This window comes from Elgaria multicarinata, chromosome 8, assembly GCF_023053635.1.
Source record: "Elgaria multicarinata webbii isolate HBS135686 ecotype San Diego chromosome 8, rElgMul1.1.pri, whole genome shotgun sequence".
Classification (NCBI taxonomy): Eukaryota; Metazoa; Chordata; class Lepidosauria; order Squamata; family Anguidae; genus Elgaria; species Elgaria multicarinata.
In genome coordinates, this window is record NC_086178.1 from 110,266,262 (window position 1) to 110,278,576 (window position 12,315).

The 12,315-nt window shown below is 39.9% G+C and overlaps 1 protein-coding gene across 8 annotated transcripts in view; it reads left to right on the plus strand.

The window, feature by feature from the left end:
- The window catches only part of KCNMA1 (potassium calcium-activated channel subfamily M alpha 1), a 720,064-nt gene that overhangs the window by 574,513 nt on the left and 133,236 nt on the right, over positions 1-12,315 (plus strand). Inside the window, exon 19 of one of the 8 annotated variants that reach the window (XM_063133180.1) lies at positions 6,104-6,277. The exons of the other annotated variants lie outside the window; for them this stretch is intronic. Within the exon in view, the coding sequence (XP_062989250.1) occupies positions 6,104-6,277 (174 nt within the window). The remainder of the gene's footprint in view (positions 1-6,103; positions 6,278-12,315) is intronic. 8 annotated transcript variants of the gene reach the window in all.

Genomic DNA, 12,315 nt, shown 5'->3' on the forward strand with positions numbered 1-12,315 from the left:
TTTTGAGGGAGTGATTATTATCATATCCATTGGGGGCAAAGAGGAGCACATAATCTCATGGTGATCGTATTCATTGCTTGGTAGCCATGAAAAACTCAGGGATCCCACTATTCAGCCAGCTTCTTTAAGGTGATCGGTGATGGCTGGGTAGAGGTGTGATCATTGCCATGCACAGAACACACACAAAATTAGTATAGTATTGGCAAGTCTCAGTCTCTCTCTCTCTCTCTCTCTCTCTCTCTCTCCCCACACACACACACACACACCTTGAATAATCAATCAATGATTGGACAATTTGCATGCCAAATTTTTGTAAATCCAAATATTATTCTTGATAATTAAAAAAATTTCCTAAATCAGTGGAGGTCAAGTTTATGGAGTTAAAATTTGATGCCCCTCGTCAAGGCGTGGTTACAAAACCTCCCCTGCAGTTACAAAGCCTCCCCTGATGTAACTTTAAAGAATTCTTGGGTTATTTATCGTTAAGACAACAATGGTAGATGCGGCCATATGTTCATTTTCATTTTACAACTTAGCAGTAGATTTTCCTTCCCCTTGGAAGAAGAAAATATCTTCATGCTTGCTTGCTTTTCCATGAGGCATTTGCCAAACATTCATTTTCTGGACCAGTATAAATATTAAGTGTTCAATCCTTTGCATGTTTAGACAGAAAAAAGTCCTACAACTCCCAGCCTTCCCTAGTTAGCATGCTTGTAGTTGCAGGCCTTTTTTCTATCTAAACATTCATGGGATTGCACCCTAAGTTATTCAAGTACTTGAGCCACTACAATCCAGGTCTTGTTCTAGCATCATATAGTAGCAGTGAGCAGACAGGTCTACTTTCTTCATCCTTTTAGAACTCTCTTCTGTTCTTAAACACAAGGAGAGAGAAATATTTATTTTTTAGAGTCAGCATTTGAAATGCTGGGGAAAATATGAAGCTATAATCAGGAAAATTACTGCATTAAGTGATGAAATGGATGATTCATTATTTGCAATGTGACTTTGCCATCAACCTTTTCCTTGTAAATCCTGTACGGTTGCAATGCTATATATATACCTATATAGTTGGGAGTAAGTCCATTGAAATTGGACTGTTGAAGGAAGGGACAATTTTAGGCACAGCTTTCCTTTAATTATTATGCACACAGTTAATGACGCAGTCCAGAATAGCTCTGTGGTACAAAAGAAAATTCAGAACTACCTGCCCTCACCTCTTCCCTTGTGGAGCACATAGGACTTGCCTTTTGTCCCAGAAAAAGTGAGGGAGATGGGACGGAAGCAGGATGGAAGAAACTACAACTGTGCTTTCTTTCACACTGCTGCAAAGCTGTTAAAAAGTCAGAGAGGGACTCCAGGTTGTGATGCAGCATCCCTAATCAGGCCTAACTGTTTTGACTGGGTTGTGGCCATTACATTTTATCCTTTCATTCTTGTACAAAGAGGTAACTGTTGTGTCTAGATCGTTGAAAGCCTTCTTATAAAAACAGCTGGGATAGGTTACAAAGCACGAGGGATTACCATAGCCGACTTCTAAAATACGCTGGAGAAATATGGCAACTCTCACTTGGTAAAGATGAGCTTAAACTAGCAAAATTAGTTGCGTCAAAAATGCAACGCTTACGTTGATTTTTAAGTCTGATTGTTAATATATGTGTTGCTTCTTTTTGAATTGCAACAATGGCCACAATTCAGTAAAATAACTAAACACACGTTTCCATGAAAAAAATGGTAGTTCTTGAGCAAATGCCATTGATTCGGTAATTGTTTTATTTGATAATTTCGGGTTGTTTTTATTTTTAAGGTATGGTACACACAGACGCAGTTCAGGCACCTTATCCGTTGGCATGGTGGCAGAGTGGCCACAAACCCCTTCCCCTTCACTGCACACCGAAATTAACGTGTGATGTGAGCCACTGCGTGTACTGGCTTCACATGGACAGGCTCCCATATGGAGCACTGATTTTACATCTGATTTTGGTGCAAGGTGAAGGGGAGTGCCTGACTCATCACCATGAGAATGGATGGGGAGGTGAATGGTCCAGGTAGGTGTCTGAACTAGGCAAAAGTGCACACCCAACCGAATTTGGTTCAGAACTGTATAAATAAAAGCAGTCTGTGGAGGCCCAATGTGTTAAATAAGACCTAATTCATTTCTACATAGAACATTTCTGATAGTAAATGCCTATGGAATGGGCACAGGAACAAGAAGGAATATAAAAACTTCATCATGGTATTAAACACCATTAATCAAAACGTATGAAACATGAGGGTTGCTACTGCACAGTAGGATGTTCAAACAGGTTTATTTTAAGCCTCGGACAGTTAAGCAATTTTGACTGCAGAACCCCGGCAGCCTGCAAATGATCAGAAGCAACGAACGCATTTCCTTTACAGGAATTATTTAAAAGTCAGAACTTTTCGAAAATTGCAAAAGGAGCACAAAGGCTGTGGTCAGCCGTCTTAGGGTTTCGGTGGCCTACTGTGAAATAAGGCAGCAGGGCGGGGGTGCGGGAACCCTCCTCCCATTGAGTACAGAGAAAAATCAATTGTCACAACCGTTTTTAAGACGCACTGCTGTATTTTTTATTTTCTTTTTTTTAAAAAGAAGAAGCTGAAACTGTGCTGTGGGAAACCCTTTTGGTATTCTTTAGGCCGGTGATCTCTTAACCAACGTCGCCACAAGGCAAATTAAATCAATCTAGCTGTTCCTAAAACACTGCAGTTCCTTTTTGACCATAATTTCTTCGTGAAGTTTCCCTTTGTTGTCATTTACGTCTTGCTGTGGATCATAAGAGAAGTTGAATTGAAATGACATTGTATTCATTTCAATTCTTAGTGGTAGTTGAGTTCTATTGTTGTTATTGTTGTTGTTGTTGTTATTATTATTATTATTATTATTATTATTATTATTATTATTCACCTGCAATTGACTGACATTGGGTCCTGGTTTTGTTTACCCAGCTGCTGTTTGGCAGAGATCCACTAGATGTCCTCATAGATTTATTTTTTGTTACCATTGATGATGATGTACCAGTGAGACAGAGGAGTGGTAGCATTACAGAAAGAATGGTAACAAAAATGGGTAATCAGCAGAGTAGAAGGACGCTTTATTCCTGTTGGCTTTACTTGTCAAATTAACAATATTGTTTAGTGCCCAGATGACTTCTTCCAAAGGTGTGATTGAGAATGTTTGGCTTTTGTAGAAATTTTAGAGGCAATGTGAATACCATGGCACCAAAATTAATGAAGTTGTACAGAAGAGTCTCCTGTCTTTCTGCTGATTGCCACATTTAATTAACATTTATGGTGGTTTAATGGGAAACAGTATGTGTCTGGCTGCACAATCTTTAATCATTCCATCATGTCTTTAATCTGCTCAGCAACCATTATTCCTAATACTCCATCTTGTTATATGTGCGGGCGCATTTAAAAATATTTACTTTCCTCTTCTATTTGGTATGAATGCAAAATGACTGTGTAACAGGACCGAAGAGGAATAAGCATGTTGCCTTACAAACTGTGTTTCTCTGATATGTGATCGCTCATGTAATGATTGATTAAAACCTGCATAGCAAGTCCATTCGATAAGTTTGTTATCAGATTCGAGAATGTCCCCTGCATGTTAACAAAGTGAATTATAAAATGATACATGGTCTCCACAATAACTGATATTAATAATTAAAAACAGTCCCTGAAATGCATTGGGTCTTACAATGTGGTTGCAACAGTTCCATTACTGAATAGAAGAATACAAATTCTTGTTAAAGAAAATGTTTCTGAAATGTTTTCCTCTCATGTCTCCCCCCTCACCCCCGGTGTCTTATTCTATGATTGCGTTTTGACAAAATACAACCTAGATGGAAATGAAAACAGGGGACTGTTACTAACCAATACCAAAACATGCTAAAACTGGCGGTTACTTGGGTTTTGCTACAGCATTTGATTAGCAGAAGCTTCTTCAAAGCTCCTTAACTTCCATTTTTCTATAACCAAATCAGAGTCCATTTCAGACGGAAGGTATTAATTTTTCTTTGCACAAGACGTGAAAGAGCAAACTTTTTTTTAAAAAAAATCGATAATTTGAATGAAACGTTTTTGATCTCTATTCTCTATAAACATTAAATGAGTTGAGGAGAAAAAATACTAGTGGACCAATTACTGCCCTAAATAATTTTTAGTAGCCTAAATGGCTACTTGTCAAAAGCTGTAGTGCAACCCTGGTTTTATTCTAAAAATCAAGCTCTGGAGAGTGATGTATGGTGTGCGGACCAGGCCTGATGTTGCATGTTGATATATCTGAAGAGCTGCAAGATAATTCAAACAGAATGCTAAGAGCACATGCTGCAAGAAATGCAAGCAAAGTTTTAGAGGAATGGAGTCACTGTTGAAGAGATCACTCATCCATCTCCTTCAATGCCTGTTTTCCCCCAACCATGACGTTACCCCTTGCTTGACAAATATACTGTGTACGGCAAGTCATAGAGGCCTTAGAACAGGGCTTGACCCATTTTGGGGAGATTTATATCCTCCTTTCTTGGTTGAAAACAAAAAGCTAATGGAAAATGTTTTAAATTAACATAGAATTGTGACTGTTTCTCTGTAAGGCTACAAGCCAATTTTATTTATTTATTTGTTTTACTTTTTGGCCACATCTGCTCTTAAGGTTTGTGTTTTTGGCTGCCAGCAATCTGTTTCAATGTCACTAAAATTAAATTAGTTCATGCTAAGCCATTACCAATAAATATGGTCCAGTGTAACATGGGAAACAATTATAAAATGTCCTTTGGTTTCACCTTCATGTGTTATTTATGAATGAAATCATTTTAGAAGAATTGAACAAATTAGGCCTTTACAACGACAGCATATTGGAAATGCATAAACTTGAAACTATTTGAAATTGAAGAACTGTCAATTTACATTGAGCTTCATCAACCTGACTGAAAGGGGGGAAATCAATGGCTGTATGACATTTGATGGCTTTTCAAATTGATTTCTTATGGTAGTTGAAATACTGAAATCCACTGATATGTACCGAAGAGAAAATATGATGATTGGTTCATCATGTTCCAGTGGAGCCATATTTGGTGCGCTCTGGTGATGTCTTATATGTGAACTGCCCTTAACGTTTGCTGTTAGTAGCAGCATGTCCTACATGGACACAATTTGGTAGTCTATCAAATTAGTTTTCTTTCCTTATAGGTATATACTCATTAAATCGGATTTGATCTTCTCAGATTTTGAGCAGAATCTAACGAGGCAGTTACGCCCTGCTGTTCTCTTACAGCAGCCTTCCTCAACCTGGGGTGCTCCAGATGTGCTGGACGCATTCTGGGAGTTGTAGTCCAACACATCTGGAGCGCCCCAGGTTGAGGAAGGCTGTCTTACACCCTGCTAACTGCATTGCACCAGCAGCCCCACCGCTTGCGCAGCGGTGATTGAGCACTTCTGGGGCCATCCAAAACAAACGGAAAATGTCTGGAAGGAGGCAGGTCTGCGGAGCACTGCTGACTTGCCTCTTTCCAGAAGAGAGCGCTTCCGCTGATTTGGGAGCTTCCTTTAGGAAGTGCTAAATCTCCCTTGCGTAAGCAGTAAGTCCCACTTGTGCAACGGAGTTGGCAGGATCCTGTTGGATTCTGCCTGGTTTGATTCGGAGAAAAAAATTGTCAAGGCTACATGTAGCTAAAGAAGCAACCTAGACCTAAATGATTTCCTTAATTGGCACTATTCCCCCTCCACATTTTTTTTCTTTAATACTTATAGTGCCAAAAAGAAAGAAAAAATCTTTACAATTTTCTACTTTTACTTGGTTCTTCCAACTTTTCTAGAGTCAACAAAATTGAATTGTAACCGTTTGTCCTGAGTCACCCCTAGATAGAACGTAGAGGACAATTATCTTTGCCCCTACATTTGATGTACAACCAAAGTGTTATTAATAATCAGAATGATCTTCTTTCTTTTCTTTTTTTCTGGGTCAAGACTGTCATAAACTAAGGCCTGTATCTTAAATCCCTTAAACGACCTTCCAGCTGCATTTGTTATATCTTAACCTTTCCATTAACCTGCTACTCTTCCTCTCCTCCCATCCAACCCATGGTTATAGCCAAGATGTCCATCTACAAGAGAATCAAACTGGCATGTTGTTTTGATTGCGGACACTCTGAGCGTGACTGCTCTTGCATGTCAGGCAGTGTGCATAGTAACATGGACACCCTTGAGAGAGCCTTCCCACTTTCTTCTGTCTCTGTTAATGATTGCTCCACCAGTTTACGTGCCTGTAAGTTTTAACACCAGCACACGCTGTTCCATGTCTGTAGTGTCTGTGGTGTCATCCCTGTCCTGTGTTGTACATTGTGGGTATATTGTTTTGGTTTTTTGTTTTAAGAAATAAATTGGGTTGGCACTCCCTCCTCCACTTATAACTACTTTGATTTATACAGTTCTGCATCTATATATTCTGCAATGTGCTTCATTTATTTAAAAAAAATGTCTATCAGTATATTGTTTAATTCGTTGCTTCCCTTCCCCCTTGTGAGCTTTTCAGAGGGAAAAGAAATGTATCTTGGCAATGGTGCAGTTTCACGACATTTTGCTTCTACTTAATGTGCACAGTACAATGGTTGTTAAATGCTTTAAAAATGGCTGTGGTGGGGAAACCCTACATTTATGGACCAGAGATTAGAGAAAACTGTATAGATATTTCAGGCAGATTTAGAACAGTTTGAGTGGTACATAGTGTACAAGTTGTTTAGCCCTGAGGCCTACTTTTAGAGGTCTGCAGATAATCCATCTTTTATCTCAACTAAGTAAAATAATTTTACTGTTATTATTCAGTGTTGCCAGTATCAGTCTGTGGTTGGTTGCATGTAGTAAACGTTGTCTGCATTGTGTAATTTTCTCTTGAAAGGTACAAGTCTGTTGCCTTGTTGATCAACAAGCCAGGGCCACATGTGTGAACCATGACTCTGTGTGTGTGTGTGTGTGTGTGTGTGTGTGTGTGTGTGAACCATTCCTAACCATGGTAGCTACATAACCATGTTTTAAATATGCTCACTGACCATTTGCTACAAAAGGGTTAGTGGACTAACCATGACTTAGCATATCATCTGAACAGGCCCATTATATGTTTTATACTGGTTGTCCATGTCTGCATTAGAGGGTAGTGCTTAGGATAGCCAGCAAACTATTATTTCACTGGTGCAACTAGCAAAACATGGCTGTGAGTGTGACAGGTAACAAGTTCTAGAATATGAAAAGCTAGGAGATAGCAAACCAAAGAACTGCCAGACTCCAGAAGCCCACTAACTTCTACCATACTAATATAATGAAATGCTACCTTCTGCCTTAATCACACGAGCAAACATGGGACAGATCTAATCCATAGAGCCTTCTCATCTAGCCTGTGGTGTCTACTCGGCCCTTCCTCTTCTGTCCAGCCGTACCTGTGCTGTTTCTGCAATTTCTCCTTCTATTATTATTATTATTATTATTATTATTATTATTATTATTATTATTATTTTTATATAGCACCATCAATGTACATGGTGCTTTACAGAGTAAAACAGTAAATAGCAAGACCCTGCCGCATAGGCTTACATTCTAATAAAATCATAATAAAACAATAAGGAGGGGAAGAGAATGCAAACAGGCACAGGGTAGGGTAAACAGGCACTGGGTAGGGTAAAACTAACAGGATAAAGTCAGAACAAAATCAAGTTTTAAAAGCTTTAGGAAAAAGAAAAGTTTTTAGCTGAGCTTTAAAAGCTGCAGTTGAACTTGTAGTTCTCAAATGTTCTGGAAGAGCGTTCCAGGCATAAGGGGCAGCAGAAGAAAATGGACGAAGCTGAGCTATTCATGCTATTCATGCTGGGTCTGGGTCTGGTACCTGGCCCCTTCCTTCTCAGCCATGGTTCCCCTTTCTGCCATGTGCGCCACTCTACTTATCTCCTTCTTTGCCTTGCTGAGGCTTTCTTCTGTGTTCTACGTCTTGGAGGACAGGGGTTTTGCAAACCTTTTGAGCTACCCATGCCTGCCCAGTCTGACCTTCTTTCCACAGCAGTCCACCACTGAGGAAGCAGAGAAGGCTACAGTGAGTACTCGCAGGGGCCAAGGAGGTTGCTGGAAGAAAAGCATGTGGGGTGAGTCTGGCACTGCCTATGGCCAGAATATGCCCCCGGACGTATTACAACTGAGGGAATGTGGTCCCTTGCATTAAGGAGAGAACCTGAAGCAGGCTAAGGAGGTTCTTCCTTCTCTCATATAGTACTACACTAGTTCACTGTCACATTTAAATTGTTAATGGCTTTGTTTGAAAGCCCTCAAGAGGCCTTCAAATATTCAGGACAAATATTCAGTCCAAATACTTAAAATACACCCACCCACTTCAGCAGAGAAGGCCACTGACCTTGACATCAGTGGGTTGCATCCTGGCTAAGGATGCAATCCTACCCAGACATATTTGGGAGTAAGCCCCATTGAACAAAGTGGGACATACTTCTGAGAAACATCTTAGAAAAACATGGGCTGCAGTCTGCACCATGAGATGGAGGGGAGACGAACAAACCAGCTAACCTAACCCCTCCAGTGGTCCTCAACCACTGTTGTCAAATATATGTCTTTATTTCCTGGTTGCCTCCACAAAGCAGCCCTTTAGGTTCTGTAACCTACATACTATCCCAGCCAATTCGATGTAGGAAGGCAAGTAAGCCTGGGGTGAAAACCACGGCGTCAGACAAGGTTAAACTAGCAATAAATTTAGGTTTTTCTTAAGATTTTAAATAGCAGTTTAACAATTAGTGTGATATTTCCCTATTAACAGTCTTTAAAACAGTTTTAGCAGTTGGAATAATTAGGATATGAAAAAGTAACATGGGAAATATATCCATCCAAACCTAGTCTAGACTTGATAAGATCTAGCAACAAAGCAATTTCAGCCCATTGGCCATGCAGCTTCCAGTCTTCTTGCTTTCAGTTCAGCTTTGGGCTTATCTACACCAAGCAGGATATTCCACTATGAAAGCAGTATATAAAAGGCAGGAGCCACACTACTGCTTTGTAGCAGTATTGAAGTGCACTCACAACTGTTTGGGCCCACTGACACATACCATACACCGCTTTCACAGTGTTATGTCCTGCTTGGTGCAGATGTGTCACGGGCCCCAACAGTTGCCAGTGCACTTCAGTACTGCTATAAAGCAGTAGTGTAGATCCTGCAGTGCCCTTCAATACCACTATAAAGCTGTAGTGCGGCTCCGGCTTTTTATATACTGATTTCATGCTGCTTTCATAGTGGAATATCCTGCTTTGTGTAGTTGAGCCCCCGATCTCTTATTTCTCTCTTATTTTTCTACAACACTCTTTGTCTGTGCCCTGATTTGTAGCTCTTTCTTCTTTCTCCAACAGCACAATCTATCTATATCTCCTCTTTAACTCCCCTCCAATTAGAAGGGCAATAATCTTTCCCTAAGTTTCTGCTTCTCATAGTATCTAGGTTTCTTTTCCCACTTTATTCAGTTTCCTAGGCTGATCTTTTGAACCTTCTCTGATCTTTTGAGCCATTTGGCAAGAAGGGTGTCTAAACAGAAAGCAACCGTTTTACAGCCAAGAACAAAATGGATGGAGAGCTTCATTCTTTCACACAGGCATAGCTTTCACTGTAAGTTAACTGAAGTTAGGCGCTGCTAAAATATATGGGACATATTACCATGAGTTGGCCATTTGAGTGAAACTAAGTTCAACCAAGTCAGGCCTTAGCTAGACCTAAGGTTTATCCCGGGGTCATCCCGGGGTCGTCCCTGCCTGCTCCCGGGATTCCCTGTGTGTCATTTAGTTGCACAGGGATGACCCCAGGGCAATCCTAGGATAAACCTTAGGTCTAGCTAAGGCCTCTGTCTGGATCCAACCCCTGTGTATGTGCTTGTAGGATGTCTTTGTGGGACTGTCTGACTCTAGGACGAGTGCAGAATGGGAATCTAATGGTGAAGAGCCTAGGAATATTATTTAATTCAAAAATGTAAGCCCCACTTTTAATTTTTTGAATGAAGTGGCAATGAAAAACAGCATGTTTAAAATATAACATATTAAAACCAGACAAGCAGCAAGACTTGTTACAGCAGGAAACAAAATGATCAGTGCAAAGGTTCTTAGTACATACAGTCAAACCCCCTGTTCACTGAAAGCTAATGCCTGGCCCTATCAATAAAGATGGAGTCAGGTGAACTTCTTTGGCAAGAGTATTACAGACGTGGGTGCCACCACTGAAATAGCCCTTCCCCCAGTCTCCACCCACCACCTATCTATGGATCCTGAACCTAGTACTTCTTGTATTCATTGTACTTAACTGTTTTTATTCACATGTGACTACCACAACATTAGGTTGCTCATAAAAACAGACAGTTCACTAAACACATTAATTACTCGTGCAATCTTCACCCATAGCAGCATCTGCTTATTTATTTATTACATTTTTATACTGCCCAATAGCCGAAGCTCTCTGGGCGGTTCACAAAAAGCAAAGACAGACCATAACGTGAAAGCTTGGTGCAACTTTCCATTCTTACTTCTGGCTGTGGAAGACGGAAAGGAACATTTAGGTTTGGATTGCATTACCTATTCAGCCAAAAACAATCATTGCTCCCCCTTTGCCAGAGTACTGCTTTTGAAAAACACATTAGCCACACATTGCATTGAGACACAAAAGTGATATATTGATGGCTTGGGAAGGTCTTAATGTTATACACTTCCTTCTTGCCTTCCATCAGTCAACGTGCCTTCACACAAAAACACAATTGTATTCTTCTCTGGGTGAGATCACTCACCTTTGATAGTTAATAAGAAACAAATAAAACATCAGTATAAATCCATGCCCCTGGTAAACCAATGCTAGCTCTTTAATGCTGGTTGTGTCCCTAGTTGTAATATCTGCATCTCCATATTTTTTGTTTTGTTTTTGTATTTGTGCTTTTAACCTGTTGGTTGTTTTATTATGGTTTTAATTTTTGTGAACCGCCCAGAGAGCTTCGGCTATTGGGCGGTATAAAAATATAATAAATAAATAAAATAAATAAATAAATAAATATTCACACACTCTTGAAATCCCATTGGCAGGGCTTCAATAGAAATCAGTGTTTTCCTTCCAGCGAGAAGAGGTCAGACAGTGCCCATCTTGACAAGAGCTGGTTAGCTCAAAGAACAGTGGTGAGAGTTGGCTTTTCATTAAATATGAGCATATGTGAAATGTAGAGTACTTGACAATTAGAAATGGCAGCACTAAGGACCTGGAATCAAAGTGAGGTCAGATTGGTGGATCAGATTACCTCTCTTACATTCTTCAGTTGTTCTGAAAATCATTTTGAATTAGTGTCAGCAGAACCTTGATCGGTTTTGCCCTTTGTCTTTCATGCTAGGACTGTATTGTTTCCCAAGACACTCATTAAAGGTCATTATACTATTACTGGGCTGGCTTTGGTCACAGCCTCCCCCGCCCCCACCCCCACCCTGTCGAGTCAGTGTGTGTTTCTAAGATTGCTTAATGTGCTTTTCGCTTCTCTCTCTTTAATCCCCCCCTCATTTTAACAGAAAAGTGGCACAATCAAATAATAATAATAATAATAATAATAATAATAATAATAATGGAAATACTGCTGAAAGAAGTGAATTCTTGTTTTTAAATCATGAGGACTACCACATTAGTTTGTTCACAACCCTGCGGGGAATATTCCAGTGCACCCCCATTGTAATAAATGGGTGATTTAATAAATGCTCCATTTTGCCCTTTGAATACATCTATTTCACGTATTTGTTTACATTTTAAACTGACAGCCGTTGTTTGCCTACACACTTATAGGTGAAGCGTCTAGGGTTTTGTGATCTTTGTACAGGAAACAAATAGCAAAGAAATATTTCCACCCTTAAGGATGGCCCAGAAATAATTTTAGATTGAAAGATGATGATATTAAAAGTTCACATGGTGACGCATTGCACCATTCAAAGGTTGTTACTTTTTTTGTCAGGAAAGTAATAGGGTTCGAAGAAGTACTTTAGGTAGAATTTTTTGGTGTGCCTGATGGAATTTTCCCTTCCCTTCCATTTTGAACAGACGGTCCTCTTGCCAAATCACAAACTGCTTTTGGTTGTTAATATCTTGGGTGGGGTGGGTGGGGTGGATATGGCATGTACGAAGGAAGCAAGGCGCTCAGCATGGTGCTTTGAAAAGGTGGGGATGAAGAAACATTAGCACAGTATTGACAAGTCAGAAATACATAGTAGACATAGTAGTTGAAGAGGTTGATGGGGAAATGTTGTGGAGAAGAAAAC